Source organism: Pundamilia nyererei, unplaced genomic scaffold (genome assembly GCF_000239375.1).
Source record: "Pundamilia nyererei isolate P.nyererei 1_Seehausen unplaced genomic scaffold, PunNye1.0 scaffold00019, whole genome shotgun sequence".
Classification (NCBI taxonomy): Eukaryota; Metazoa; Chordata; class Actinopteri; order Cichliformes; family Cichlidae; genus Pundamilia; species Pundamilia nyererei.
This window is the reverse complement of record NW_005187420.1, coordinates 2,542,815-2,558,368: the sequence shown is the minus strand read 5'-3', so window position 1 is coordinate 2,558,368 and position 15,554 is coordinate 2,542,815. Positions and strand designations below refer to the sequence as shown.

At 46.3% G+C, this 15,554-nt stretch overlaps 1 protein-coding gene across 1 annotated transcript in view; it reads left to right on the top strand.

The window, feature by feature from the left end:
* fhod1 (formin homology 2 domain containing 1) overlaps positions 1 to 12,065 on the top strand; it is a 47,850-nt gene extending 35,785 nt beyond the window's left edge. Inside the window, exons 13-27 of the mRNA XM_013909099.1 lie at positions 2,232 to 2,389; positions 2,587 to 2,643; positions 2,753 to 2,890; positions 3,010 to 3,179; positions 3,827 to 4,145; positions 4,218 to 4,426; positions 4,975 to 5,130; positions 5,230 to 5,412; positions 5,559 to 5,678; positions 7,378 to 7,539; positions 7,619 to 7,809; positions 7,890 to 8,082; positions 8,745 to 8,922; positions 9,594 to 9,770; positions 11,291 to 12,065. Of these exons, the coding sequence (XP_013764553.1) occupies positions 2,232 to 2,389; positions 2,587 to 2,643; positions 2,753 to 2,890; positions 3,010 to 3,179; positions 3,827 to 4,145; positions 4,218 to 4,426; positions 4,975 to 5,130; positions 5,230 to 5,412; positions 5,559 to 5,678; positions 7,378 to 7,539; positions 7,619 to 7,809; positions 7,890 to 8,082; positions 8,745 to 8,922; positions 9,594 to 9,770; positions 11,291 to 11,376 (2,497 nt within the window). The 3' untranslated portion in view covers positions 11,377 to 12,065. The remainder of the gene's footprint in view (positions 1 to 2,231; positions 2,390 to 2,586; positions 2,644 to 2,752; positions 2,891 to 3,009; positions 3,180 to 3,826; positions 4,146 to 4,217; positions 4,427 to 4,974; positions 5,131 to 5,229; positions 5,413 to 5,558; positions 5,679 to 7,377; positions 7,540 to 7,618; positions 7,810 to 7,889; positions 8,083 to 8,744; positions 8,923 to 9,593; positions 9,771 to 11,290) is intronic.
* Positions 12,066 to 15,554: the final 3,489 nt, after the last annotated feature.

Here is a 15,554-nt window from a genome sequence, read left to right as displayed (position 1 = left end):
GTTGGACTGCATCACCTCAGTGGGTTGGGTTGTGTGTTATGACGCTGTCTGAGTGACATTTAAACTCCCTTAATGCAGATTTAAGGCTGCTGCTTTTATGTCATTTTGGGTTTTCAAACGAGGCGACCGGCGTGAAAGAATCGTGCCGATGTCGTTCGGTGTAATGACGCCGTGCACGGTCTCGTCGTGATCTTTCAGCCAACGATGGCTGCCGTTCTGTGTCGACTGACCAAAGAGAGAAAGCAGCACTGTAAAAGGAAACGCTCAGAGTAGATGGACATGGACTCCTTCAAAGAAAGCTGAAGCTTGTTTGTAGCAGCGGGATGTAGCATGGAAACATGCGTTGGATGCATTCATGCATTGTCACATGTTACATGCAGTCTGTGTGCGTGTCGGGGTCTTTAGCTGCTGCGGGGTCACATTTTGCAGCAGGATGTGCAGCAACGGATCAAAGAAGCTCAAAGTGACGCCGTCTCTAATGTTCTCAGCTCAAGTCTCACACAAATGAGAAGCACAAGCAAAGCCTCCAGTATCTCTGTGCTAAATGTAGATTATCTATTTCCCAGCACACAAACCCTGCTGTAGTTTTCTCTTGGTCCTGGTCCTGGTCTGGATCTGTTGTCCTCCTGTGGTTCAGACCAGAACAATAGAAACTCATAAAGTGAAGCAAAAATGTAGCTGTGTGATTTTTGGGAGGCAGCTGCAGCCACTAAACACAGACGTGAAGCCCAGATCGTCGATCGCAGAGCCGAACCCGGCAGCTCTGCGGTCCCCCGGACCTGGACCCGCTCCATCTCCAAAAGTACCGCTCTCCACTCCACTGTACTGCACTGTACTGGTACAAATAAGCTAACTACATGTGTATTGATATACATGGTATAGCGTACTTTTCAGTACGCTTGCAGCTAAAACTTGTGTAAAAACAATTTCTCACATAAGAAGTGTTTCTCTCCACTTGGCTGAGAGAAACCTCTTAAGACTCCTCCAAATCTCTGCCACTATTAAAGACTTTAAACTAATCAAAGATGATATAATAATATTTCTGTCTGAATATGTAACTAATGCAAAGTTTCTGCACATTCTACGGAAACGTCACAAAATACTCTTTATGCTTTGTGACTACAGGCGTGGATGGGCAGCGATAACCAAGGACCCCCGTGTCTCTGTACGAAGTGACCTCAGATAAAAGATGCAAAACAACCACAAAGAGTGAGAAAACAGCCCACACGGCCCTGTTTTCAGCAGTAACGCAGTCGGTTATGTTTGGAAGGTGGTTTGGACTTTTCAGAAGCGTCTCCTGCTTCTGCTCCACTTTTATCTAAATATGACTTTTCTTAGAGGAGCCCATCGCCGGCTCCAACTTTGGGACCAATCGTTTTGTGAGTCTCTCCTACTCACAGGTTGTTTTTCTTTTTTTTTGTAGAACCAGTCATCGATGAGGAAACTGCATGCTGTCACAAACAGACCCATTATGATTACCATGCATCCAAACTGACCCCCTCATGTGACCAAAGAGCTCATTTCATAAAATTAACTAGAAAATGTTAAATTAGCGCGGACCTCTGAACGCTGAAATGAGAAGAGATTCTTTGGTGGCCAAGAACAACTGAATAATAAAAACAACATATAAAAATTCTGTGTTTGGGTTTGTGTGTGTTTGTTGGCTCCGCGGCTCCGCGGTCCGTCCAAATCCTGACATATTAAAGTCATAAATCTGCACTGGTGGGATGTTTCAGTGCTGCGGATGTGGGGGGAGGGGTGTGTTGCTGGTGGTGGGGCTGACGGCGTCCTCTGGTCCTGAGTTTGGTTTGGTTTTGTGTTTTGTAACTCTGGGTGGAGTCTAATTGCTGGTGTTTAATCTGGTTTGGTTTGCAGTTGAGAATAAAAATGAATCTGAGATCAGTTTGACTGCGATGATTCGGTGTTAAAGTAACTTAAGGGGGACCTTTTCCACTTAAATTTGCCTCCTGATTGGCAAACCTCCATAAGTAGCAGCTGAGCTTTTAAATATGTTGACCTATTTATTTGAAACTTTGGTCAAACCTTTGTTTAATATGATCGTCCAAAAGTGCAACGATCAGAAGAAGACGGGAAATAAGAGAAGAGACTGAAAAGGTCCTCTTTAACTTGACGCGAGAAGTCCAGAGTTTGCCTCCCGGCTCCTCAAAGCAGCCTCGAAGTCTGGGATCAGGTCTGATCCCTTCCCCCCTCTCCTCTCTCTCTTTTCTCAGAGACGCCTTCCTGCGCATCCTGGCTGCCCAACAGTGGCAGAGGAAGCGAAAGACTAAAGACTTGAGCGAGATTAAGTTGCCCTCACTTGATGATGCCGTAACGTCAACTTTGGAGGGGACAGCGGACGAGGGCGCAGCCGAAGTGCCGTCACGTCACGGTAAAGCTTCACATTACAGTCACAGAGCTGCACACAGCCTCCTGATGCACACGTGGTTCTGTTACTGTGTGATGGTGTTAATGCTGCTCCTGTGACTCCAGATTAAGTGAATGTGTGAGCTGACAGCCACTCTTCTGCTTACTGTGTGTGTGTGTGTGTGTGTGTGTGTGTGTGTGTGTGTGTGTGTGTGTTTTCAGACTCAACATCAAGCAGTTTGGAAACAAACGGACATTCAGACTCCCAGGATGACCCAGGTGAGAGCCTACAGCTGCCCTCTACAGGCAGAGACAGGAACTGCAGGACACATCTTCTCCTGAATCAGTCTGTTGGCATAAACTTAAAAACCAGTGTTTTTGTCTGCAGCACCGCTTGTGCAGCGACAGGGCAGCACGTTATCCAACGACACAAAGTTCATGCTCGACATGCTCTACTCAAAGACGGGACCCATGAGCCCCTCTGCAGCTGCAGACACCAATGAAGAAGAGAGGAGCTTCGTGCCTGGTGAGAGAGCCGCTTTTCTGCAGCTCGCTGCACATCCCAGACTTTATTTATTGTCATATATATTAATAAAGTTGCAAAAACGTTCTTCTGTTCTTTTGTGATTTCGTTCCCTTTCCCAGCAGGTGACGATGTGGCTGCTCGGGGTCGTGTGACTGAGCGTCTGTCCAGCTTCAAAGCGCGCTCGGCAGAGTCCTCCACCTCCAACGAGAGCAGCGCCTCCCGCAGGGCAGAGCTGGAGAGTCTGGAAGGCTCAACGCAGGCGGCACGAGCCCGACTGGCTGAAGAACAGGTCAGAACATGAAGGACGTTATTCTGTCTGCAGATGCTTTTCTTCTTCTTCTCTGCGGATCCGCAGGTTTTTAAAAGCAGTGTTTCTGTACTCGGTTTATCCTTCGTTCTTTAGTCACTTATCTGCATCTATCTTTAAAGTGAATCGGGTTTTAGTTGATGCACCGAGTTACTGTACAGGCTTGAGCCAAAACATGATGGTCTGGATAAGTCGAGTTTCTTGGGTCTATGAGAACATTGAGGTGAGGAGCTGAACTTCTGCAACAGGACTCTAGAGATTCTCTGAAATGTCGTGAGGAGCTCAGCAGAGTTCCTGTAACGAGTGCTGAGGTCATTTCTGCGACACGACGTTCATGGCGAGCAGAACAAATCAGCGTTTGCTTTTCACGAAATTTATTCTACAAATCCTGACATGCAATAATAACAGAGAGCATGCTGCTGCAGCTCCTCTGTTATTAAAGTGGTGCTGCTTTCTTGTTGTAGCCCCTCCCACACCCGCCTGCATCAGTGGCTCCAGTTTGAGGCCCGCTGGCTTCACGTTGGTGCTAAAGAGCAGGTGGAGTTGCGGGGCCGCATCATGTTTTGGCTCATGTGTGCAGTTTGAAGGTTGAACGTAAAGCTGATAAATGTGTCTCCATCCACCATCAGAAGCGTTACATCCGGCACCAGAGCAGCATCGACACCGAGGCGCACACCGGCAGTCTGGACACCACCCAGATGACCCCGCTAGGCCCCGGCAGCTCCAACGACGCCTGGGACCAGCTGCAGCCGAGCGCCGCCGCCCTACGCATCAAGGACTTGGACTTTTCTGACCTGCTGGACGAGGAGGACATCGACGTCCTGGACATAGACACCTTCGACAGCTCCGCTTCATCCTTCACCCTCTCTGGAATCCCTCCCCCTCCTCCTCCCCCTCCTGGCATGCCGGGGGCTCCTCCCCCTCCTCCTCCACCTCCTCTACCGGCAGGTCTTGCACCCCCTCCTCCTCCACCTCCTCCACCAGGAGGCCTCGCACCCCCTCCTCCTCCACCTCCACCAGGTGTCCCCCCTCCTCCTCTTCTTGAGGCCTCTCAGAAGAAGAAGAAGACGGTGAAGCTGTTCTGGAAGGAGCTGAAGCAGGCAGACGGACCGAAGAAGTGTCGCTTCGGTCGGGGGACGGTGTGGGCGTCTCTGGATAAGGTGGCAGTGGACACCGCCCGCCTCGAGCATCTGTTTGAGTCCAAAGGCAAGGAGCTCCCTGTAACCAAGGTGGGTGGATGATAGATTCTCTTAAAAAAACGTAACCCTGGAGAACCCATGGGGTCAGAGCCGACCCCATTGGGTCAAATTTGACCCCATGGGTTCTCCAGGGTTAAAACCCTGCCTGAGACCCACAGAGAGCAAAATGAGATGCACTCGAGAGGCTTTAAAAAGGCGGGCTGCAGAAAGAGTATCCAATGTCAAACACATACGAGCTCATTTAAAGCGGTCTGCCACAGTTTGACCACCAGGGGGCTCCAGCGGGCTGTAAAATCCCTTCACTTTTACACTTAATGTTTCAACTCAAACCACAAATTAAACAAGCAGTGAATGCTAAACAGAAAATGAACATAATCAGTGTGTTTAGTTTAACCAACTGTCAGTTTACCATTAAGTGATGATTGTTAAGAAGTGTTACTGTGTAACTTTATGACATCACAGGAAGCGCTGACACTGCTAGTCGCGCGCGAGCGGCTCTCTTCCAAAGCTGGAGGAGGAATTATTGAGCAGGAAAACTGTCGCACTCGTCGCGTTTCTAACATGTCGCTTGTGTGCAGAAAGGACCGGAGACCAAGAAGACTGAGATTCTGGTTCTGGACTCAAAGAGGAGTAACGCCATCAACATCGGTATGACCGTCCTGCCAGCGATCCACGTCATCAAGTCGGCCATTCTCAGCTTCGACGAGTTCGCCATTAGCAAAGAGGGCATCGAGGTAGGGGTGACTTCCTGTGTGCGGACGGATCGCAGTCTGATCCATCTGCTGTTTCATCTTCAACTTTAACGCTATGGGCCCTCTCTCTGTCCTGAGCAGAAGATCCTGACCATGACCCCCACAGAGGAGGAGAAGCAGAAGATCCAGGAGGCTCAGCTCGCCAATCCTGACCTCCCTCTGGGCACAGCAGAGCAGTTCCTGCTCACCCTGGCCTCCATCAATGGCCTGACCCCCCGCCTTCAGCTCTGGGCCTTCAAACTGAACTACGAGGCTCTGGAGAAGGTAAGCGAGCTGATTGCAGATCATTAGAAGATTTACACCTGAAAGTCACCTGAGTTCAGCTCAGCAAGATTACAGAAAAACTGGATCTGATTATAGTTAGGCTGTTATACTGCAATGCTGAGACTGTGACTGTGTCGCCCCTGCAGGAGATAGCCGAACCGCTGTTTGACCTGAAGCTCGGCATGGAGCAGCTCGCCTCCAATCAGACCTTCAGGAGAATCCTGGCGACGCTGCTCGCCATCGGAAACTTCCTCAACAGCTCCAACGTGAGGAGGGACCCAACCCCACGCACGCATGCACATTCTAGTTTGATATCCTAGTGAGGACATAATGCTTTCCCTAGCTGCTCAGCCTAACCCTCAGCCTCACCCTAACACAACCCTAACTGTACCCACAAAGCTGTCTAAATAGACAAACACACACATGACGAGGTGTAGAAACTCAACTCTCGCAGCAGGAAATGTGAATCCCTCCATGGTTAGAAAAACTCACGTGCAGTTTGTACACGTCATTAAAGTAAACATACTTGCATATGAGTGATTTTACTGCTGCAGCAGGCAGTGATAACATATTCCAGACGTATCCAAATAAACTGAACAGCTGCTGCACAGAGTAGTTTGGTTGTCAGGTTAAAAACACTTTTCCCTGGTGGTTCAGCGACATGTGACAGCACTCTGACTGCAGCCAGTCAGCAGCAGGGAGGTCAGCGGTGCTTCAATATGAGCTGACAGCAGCTGCTACACAACACGAGAGCCACAGCCTCACGTTTCCTTCACTGCACCCTGCTGTTCACAGACAGGCTGTATGCACGGTTACTCACAGGAAGATGGAAGCAGCTGTTTATTCCCCGACTTCTTTATAAAAACTGAATACATCGGTGTTTAGGAAGAGTTTTATGATCTGTGACAGTAAATGAACCAGGGCTTAAAATATTGAATGGCTGATTAAAAAGGATGTAGCAGCAGGTCTGCTAACAGCTGCTGTCCTCCTCACTTTATCACATCAAAGAGAACTGAACCTAAACCACAGCAGGGCTGTTCCAGAGGCTGTGCATCGTGTTTGCTGCCCTAACAGAAGGGGATTGAAGGCGCTGTTAGGATGTCGTCGCCATCTTCCTCATCATCACTGCACAGTTTAAACTGTAAAGGTTACAGACTAGCAAACCAAGCTAGAATAAATACACAGCAGCAGCATTTTACATTTCTAAAGGGAAAGCTCAGATTTTGCAGTACTGTATCAAGAGGGAGGTTTGTGCTCTCAAACGGACTTTCGGCTGAAGCTTTCATTTGTTTGTGTTTATATATTTGCATGTTATTAAAAGTGAGATAAAATCAGGTTGAAAGAGCTTGATTTAAGCTTTATTTCCACGTGCTGGCACTCTGAATCAGGCCTTTAAAAAGCCTGCACATACGTATTTATTCAAATCCTCTGATGGACTAATTTATCATTGATAAATCAGTGGAGTCAGAAAAACAGATCCCAGGAAGTGATCCCAGCTGTTTGACCTCGCTGAAGTCACAAAGAACAGTTAGAGCGCTGCAGGGCTGTTGTGCTGGACACTACACCACGTCCAATATAATATCCCACAATGCAATGCAGTAGTGACCTGTGTCACAACAGACACTGCTGGATGGTGATGATCTAGTAGTTCAAATATCTTTACTGGGTGTAGTGTACTTTTCACATGTGCTAATCATTACTTGGATCATGTCATGGGTGGGGTTTGGTTACCATGGTTACGTGTCTTCAAGCGGTAGTTCGTCTGGGATATTAGATCTGGCCAATGAGACGCCTCTGTGATGGGTAAGAATCTCAAACACGTGCACGGTGCTTTGTTTACATCCAAACGTATCTCTGACAGCGAGGGCCAGTTTGTTATTCCTCTAAACAAAGAGTCAAGATTGGAGATTTCAGGCGGAGATCAAACATCGTCCTCTGAATCTGTGTGTGCGTGTGTGTGCGCAGGCTAAAGGCTTTGAGCTGAGTTACCTGGAGAAAGTGGTGGAGGTGAAGGACACGGTTCACCGTCAGTCTCTGCTTCATCACACCTGTAACCTGGTGGTGGAAAATTACCCAGAATCCTCTGACGTCTACTCTGAGATCCCCGCCATCACCCGCTCGGCCAAAGTACAGTTCAGTCCTTCTCACCTTCACGCCGCCCTGATGTAAAATCGCCTGGTGCTGACTAGTTTACTTTTTTCTCCAGGTGGACTTTGAGCTGCTGTCAGAGAACCTGGTCCAGCTTGAGAGACGCTGCAAAGCATCATGGGACAACCTGAAGGTGGTGGCCAAACATGAAACCAAAGCGGCGCTGAAGAACAAACTAACGGACTTCCTGAAGGACTGCACGCAGAGGATCATCATCCTGAAGGTCGTCCACAGGAGAGTCATCAACAGGTGACACATCAGCATGCGCGCACACACACACACACACACTGTCCTCGGCACGATGATGCACTGACCTCTTCCTCCTCCAGGTTCCACTCCTTCCTGCTGTTCCTGGGTCAGCCGTCGTCTTCGGTCAGAGACGTCAAGGTGACAAATTTCTGTCGGATCATCAGCGAGTTCGCTCTGGAATATCGCACCACCAGAGAGCGAGTGCTCACCATCAAACGGAAACGCGCAGTTCACCGAGAGCGCACCAAGACGCGAGGAAAGATGATCACCGAGGTAAGACTCTGCCCTGCATGTCAGAGGTCAGCGGCAACAGAATCACAAAATCTGAGCTACTTGATTTAAGCCAGTGCCAATCAGTTAACACGTTATCTACATAGAATATCAAATATTTGTATTAATTAGAGAACGGCACCAAAGCCCACAGACTTCTAGCTTCCCAGGTTTGTAGTTTTTAAATAGCAGATTCACATAATGGTTGAATCTCACTGAACTTCTCGGATGATCTTTCAGTACAATTTAAACCACTGTAAACACACCTCTCAATCAGAGCCGCCACGCCTCCATCTTCAGGCTTTAATTAAATTCAAATGGACGAGGTATAAATCAGTTTACTGCCTGTGTGATTATTGCAAAGGAGGAAATCAGCTTCACAGACCAAAACATTTTTCTGCAGCAGGCTGTAAATGCGTTTAACTCTGCTGTAAAGTTGGACATTTTAACATGGAAGTCTATGGGGAGTGACTCACTTTTGGAGTATGCCTCCAGTGGCCACTCGAGGAACTGCAGTTTGTGACGCGTCTTCGATCCTTAGATGCCACCAGAATTCACTGTTGAACAGAGAGGAATAAAAGAAACCATTTACAATCTAGAGATTAAATCACTGTTTACAGATATTATATTCTAAAGTGGGCTTATCCTCTTTCTCCCGTCCTCAGACGGAGAAGTTTTCAGGGGCGGTGTCACGTCCGGACAGCCCGTCCCCTGTTTCTATGGCAGCGGAGGCAGACCAAGATCAGGAGGAGGAGCATAAGAACATGAAGAACCTGCTGATCAGTCGCAGCAGCACCCTGAACTGTGATCAGAGAGGCCTGAGGCGCTCCCGAGCCGTCCGCAGTAAGACCAGCAGCTTTCTTCACCTCCACACGACTCCCACAATAACTGACTGTCAGCGCCACGTTCACCTCCAGCATCAGTTTAACTTTAAGGCCGTCAGGCTCGTGCTGCTTTTGCTAGAAATGAGCGTTCAACCAGTAAAATCAGACATTGAGATCCGGTCTGCAGCACGATATTCCCCACATTTTAATGTCATCGGAGTGAGGACTCAGAAAAATGTGACTGCGTCGTGCAGAGAAAAAAGTGAAATCATTTTCCTTTGCTTAAATCTGAGTAGAGCCATCAGCGGCCGGCGCCGCTCCACCGGACGCTGTAGAAACGTCCTTCAGGGCTCATTCAGAGTTACTCTGGTTGGTTAAAATGAAAAAAAGTTTTCTTTTCCGAACATTTCCATCAACATAATGACTCCATTTATAAACTAACGTAATGAGCGATTGTTTCGGCACGCTCTGAATTAATTATTCGGACGTCTAGTGAGTCTGGCAGATGCTGCGTCACACTGAAATTAAGCCGAAAGTTAGAAAATTGGGATAAATACTCTACTTAATTGGGATAAATACTACTAAACTCTGAACCAGTTCGAGCAGCTGGGGATGGGAACACCCAGGCGCCCTCGCCCTGCTCTTTATCGCGTTCCTGCTCGTGGCTAATGTTCCGGTTCTGGTCCTCAGGTCTCGGCAGGGTGGAGCCGCCCAAGATGTCTTTAGCCAAAGAAGACGAGACGAGCTCCCAGGACGACGCCACAGATGAGATCATGGACCGACTCGTCAAGTCTGTTACCCAGAATCCCTCCGGCAGATCGTCCAGCCCCAAGAACCGCAAGCGGTCCCGACTGAATAGGAAGTCACGTGAGTATGAATTTACTTCTTAATATTGATTCGCTGTGACGTCATCAGATGGTGAGTGCGAGGACGTGCCTAATTTTTTGTGACCTTGCAGACTTGTGGGCGGAGCGTTTAGGCCGTGTTGGCTTTGCTGAGCCTTCGGGTCTCCAGCGGTCCCTCGAGTGTAGTCGAGGCTTTATGTGACTTCAACTCCCAGGGTGCATTTCTGCAAAAGCAGTCTATTAGCTTAAAATCAGCATTTTCATTTAAATGAGTCTCATGTAGTTCATCATCTGTCTGAAATGAGCGCCTGTCTCTTTAAGCTCCGCCCTCCATACGTGCTTTCTTCTAACTGGCTAACTTTCAGAAGCCTGCTGAGGGGCACCTGGAAGAAAAACCACATTTCTTTTTTCTTTTCTTTTTTTAAATCTTTCACGTTTATGTATTTGTTTATTTAATTTTAGTGAATTTTATGGTTTTGGTCAAACACAGCTGAAGACGTTTTCACTCATGTTTAAATTTTTGCTTTTGAGAATTCTTCAAAGCTTCTTTTTGTTTTACTTCAGTCACTTTTTTCCACTCACAGTTTAAACTGACGAACGCAACGCTGCTTTCCAAAGGACGACCTGAAAAGCGAAACCTGAGCGAGGGGAAGCAGCTGCCCCTCACGTTCCCCTGCTGTGTTATTTAAGGTTTAGGGACCCGTCCTGCTGAAGGTCGAGTCCTCTGAGCTTCAGTCTGGTTCAGACTGCGTGGAGACACAACAGCAGCTGTGTGTCCAAAACAAGCTGATATCTGTGCAGCTTCATATCACTGTTTGCACTTCCTCAGTAAATCTGTCCACAGCAGCAGATAATCATCATCATCCTACTGCTGAGCGCAGGACACGATGAACTGCTGCTCGCAGGCTGCAGACTCATTTCTAAGTAACTTGGCGGCAGTGCGATAAACTGCAATCTTTGATTGGAACATTTTTGGAGTGTTTGACCTTCACGAGGTGTTTTAAAGCAAAAGACGCACAAATCTGCAGCTTCTGGCTTCTCAGATTCGAGGAGATGATGATGATGATGATTATTTACATTTGCATGACTAAAACTGACACTGTGCAAGAAACTAGTGCAGATTACATGAGTAATTAGTACATTTACGCTATAAATCTGAGAAAAAGGCTGAAAGACGGTATAATAGAGAAATATGTGTGGAATAGCACAGAAAGACGTGTTATGAAGACCTGTAGGAACGAGTTCCTGAAGCGTTCTCTTCTAGGAGCAGATAAATGGCTGTTTTTTTTCTTCCAAGTAAAATAGTTGTTATCAGGCAGAAGCTGGGAGTCGCTGGTCCACCCGAGCCTCCTCTTTGGTCTGTTCTAAGACGTTATAGCCCCAAAGACACAAAGAAATGAGTTTGAGGCAGGAGATATTTTAAACTTTTTATTTTTGGGCTGAAGATTTTCTGAAGAGTTTTGTGAAAAGAATCAAAATCAATGAAGAAGAAAGTTGAGCCCCAGCTTCCTGTAATGCTGACGTTGTTTCTGTGTGTTTCAGTGAGGAGGACTCTGAAGAGCGGCCTCAGTGTGGACGTGGTTCAGGCTCTGGGACTCAACAACAAGACGGCAGGAGACAGAGTCTGAGCTGCGACTGCAGCTGATCGATAAATCGGCGAACTATTGATTACAGAGACTGAACCCAGACCAGCTGAGCGGCTCCAGCAGACGTCGGGAGACGTGCGCTCTGCATTTGGAGACTCCTCCACCGGCACATCTGCCGCAGCTGTTCGGACACTTTGATGTAGAAGTAGTTGTGAGAAGAATTTTTCCCTCGTGACAGATTTTTACTGGTTTCCTGCAGCTTTGAAACATTTAGATGCTCACGAGGAAATCTGGACGCAGAGCTGTGGTCTTACTGAGAAATGAGTTTAATGTGTCGTTGTCAGGTGTCCGTCCAGAACTGAAAGTGTGAGAGTCGGATAAATGAAATGCGAGCAGAAGCAGAGCAAAGCCTTCGACCTCTCGAACTGCTCCCATGTTTGTTTTTGAAGTTTTAACTTGAATCGCCGCTGGCTCTGAAGTGTCACTGTCTGTGTGTCTCTTCCTGTCTGACTCTCGGCTCGAGCTCATCGAGATCTCAAAACAGTTTCTGGGTTTGGAACACGTGGCACGCTCGGGCACGCCACCCCGGCTGTTTTAGAAGGCCGGCGGTTTGTTGTTTTGAAAGTTGTTTCTGGGTTTTTTGGTGATTAGTTTAAATTGAAACTTTTGGTATTTTGTTACATTTTCACTGACTTTAAGATAACTTTGGGAAGTTCCCCAGTTTATAGTCTGTGTGTTTGCTTTAAGTCGAGCATGGCCTCCCCGACACACGTCGCTTGTACCTGCTCATTTTTGTTGTTCAGTCTTCTGCGTTACCGCCACCTGCTGGACTGGAGTGTTACCATAATCTTTAGAGCGCGTGTAAACAGACCATCAGCGATGTGAAGGAACCGTTTCGCTCCTTAAATTATAAACTGGGAATAAAATTTCACAGCTGTTCTTAATATGAACTTTTCCTAAATTTAAGTGTAAAAAGTATGTAATAAGGGAGCCACAACATGTGTAGTTTCTGAGCACGTCTGCAAAGCTGGATGCAGATTTAATGCCAGTGAGAACAGTGAGATGACGCGCTTGAGTCTGAACATGACATCATGAGTGAAACTGGCATGGGAGCAGTCTGAGTTTGTTTTACTGGCCACGTCCAAACGCCCGTCCTCAAAAATGAAATCGAGGGAAAGAAGTCATCCGGCACATAAAACATTTTTAATTGGTGGGCTTTACCGCTGCTGTCAGGTGATCCAGGCTCCAGTTCTCTGCATGTCCAGTTTTTATGCAAAGCTAAGCTTTATTTTTACTGTCGTATTTCACAGGATGGACTCTTCTGTTAAAGGTTCGTCACTGGATGGCCTCAAATTCTTTATTTCACAGCCAAAAACTGTCAGCGAAGGATCAGGAAGAGTTCAGCAGAAACGGCTGTGAGGGTAAACTTTAAAATTCAATAGAAACGACAGGCTGGTGAATATATTTAACTTATTGAAGTGTGTGAAATATCCTCACGTTTAGCTCATTAAGTGGTCTGTTTTAACTTTAAACCCGGCGACTGTGAGACTTTAGAAAATATCATAATATAATTACAATTTTAAACCTGTTTTCCTAAGTAAATGAAAGTGTGTTTGATGGATTTGGAGGCAAATGTACTTCATAGAAAGCTCAGCTGACATAATTATCAAACAGCAGGGTCCATTTAGTGGCTGTTCTGAGGATTATCTGAGGAATACGTTGCAAATAAAAGGTCAGGTTCTTGTTAGATTTGTCATCCTGAAGCTGAATTGCACTCCGACCTGCACAGAGTTGAAGAGTTTGCAGAGTTTGCTGTTGCAGCGTCACAAACGGCACAAAGGTGGTCTGTTTAAAAACTTGACAGTTGTATAGTTTTATTTAAATTCAAGGTGAACGTGGGCTCATCAGGTCAAAACACATGGCACGGACTGGAAGGCGTGGTCACACGGACTCGGGCCCTCGTGGAGGCGTGGTCTTCAAACCGATTAATGCTCAGTTTGGAAAATTTTAATCACACATGTTAAAAAAAAAAGTTGGATTAAAACCTAAAATCACTTACGTGGTACAAACGTGTGTGTGTGTGTGTGTGTGTGTGTGTGTGTGTGTGTGTGTGTGATTACAGGACTAACAGTGTGTGTCGGTCTTGGTGTTTTTGGCACTCTGAGGTGTTTTCATGGTTTCTTTCTGCGGCTGACTTCAGGTCAGTTTGTGTGAAAAGCTTCTTCACATATTTTTTTTTTTTTCATTCACAAACAGATGACGACTTTGTTTTAACTTAAAGAGCAAGACGAACATTTTATAAAAATATTAAATGGATGGTTCAATGTGTCGCTTGTATAATTAATAAAGATTTTTAAGAAGAGAGACGTGTTTGCAGTCTGTTCATTCACTCCACACAACAATATTGTCACGTTCCTCGTGCCTCATGTTATATTCTTCCACTGGACATCCACCCACTACACCTGCAGTGGCTCCACACCCTTCATTTCCCACAGATTAAAGCAACGCCTTCCTTTTCCACTCTGCATGCTAAACAGCTGCTCTCCAACACTTACAGCAGCCTCTGTGGGTTTTCAGCACGCTGGAATGACGCATTCAACAATGCAGCAATATGAAGCTGCAAACCAAAGACTGTAGATAGAAGATGGACAGCCAAAGCTTGTGTGTTAAAGAAACTGAGGTTACAAAAAGAAGCCTGAGGGGAAACAGATTCTTTAATCCGGTGATTTAAAACCTCATTAAACACTTTCCTGATGTGTTTATGGTCTAACCCAAGTTTCATGGTTGTAATGAATAAACTATGACGTTTTCTCTTGTATCAGTCGCGATTGATTGGTTTCTGTTCCTGGTATGAAAACGTCTGAAAGTTCAAAGTATTTTTTAATCTCCACCCCTCTTCAATCTCTACTTCAGTGGTGTGAAACATAAAGCCCGGGGGGCAGAATCGGCCCAGCAAAGACTGAAGAAGGACATAAACTTTGGGTTTTGAACTATATTTTGCAGGTTTTACAGTCTGTTTGTTTGGGGGGTTTACTACAATACTACAAAATATTTCATCGACAATCATTAACAGGTTTCGGTGAGCTCCCAGAAACTTTTCTGTAATTTTACTTTTAAGCCCAAAGACTCGTGCTGACAGATTTCTTGTAGCAAAACTGAGTGGTATGCATTTCTTTTTTTTCTTCCTTATATTAAGATATCGCGGGAATTAAATGTGCAGTTAAACTTCTTTGGATTCCCAGACAGAGAAGCTTCACTGGTCTGGGCCATTTAAAGCCCAAACCAGGCCCGTGATGTAAAACGAGTTTGACATCCCTGCTCTGTGTGGAGGTTTTGTGTATTTCCACTGTATTGTGTGAAATGGAAAAATGATAAAATTCTACTTATTTTTCTCAGACTGACCACTGCTTTTTGTTTTCTTTTAAATGGGGCGAGAGTCTTTCCCTTCCAGCTCGGGTCCAGGCTTTTAGCTACGGTGAACACTCTCGTTCTCTGCTTTAATTAGTGCCTCAGGTTGTGGCGGCCTCATCGTGAAAAAGCTCCTGCTATGCAGGGTGCGGCGTATGGACGACCACAAGAGCCACACGCATGGAAATAAAGAATTCTGTAAATAATGAATTTACAAATGCATAATTTATTGTACAATTTATTTAAGCACAGAATTCTTTATTTCGATGTGTGCGGCTCTTGTGGTCCTCCATAGCAGTGTGCCCGAGTCACATCTACTCCACATCTACTACGATTATCACTCCCATCTTCTATATACAGTCTGTTTCAGGAGGCTGTCATTTAATCGTGAGCCTGCTTTACACTGTGCTGTTTTGGGTGAGGACTGTAGTTTAACGTGTTCATGTTCTGGTTTTACAAGATGATCACATCTGTTCATACATTTATTAAATCTTCACATAGTTTTTCTTTTTGCTGGAGAATGACCCAGATGGGACCTCATGTCTTCTCATTCAGTGTTTTCTTTCTCCCCAAGCTGGCTCTGCCCCTTCACCATGTTTCTCCAGATCACCTCCTGGTGCTCCTCCTCAGTAATCCTCCCAAAGGAGCAGAGCACACTTGAACAACACGGAAAGGGAAAAAAGAAAAAGGGGGTGGGGGTGGGGGGGAATCTACAATCACCAGATGTTTGCAAAGTTCAAACATGTCAATGAACTGAAAATCTGACGTCACGCCGAGCAGTATTGATGTGTGACGTCATAGCCGATCGGTAC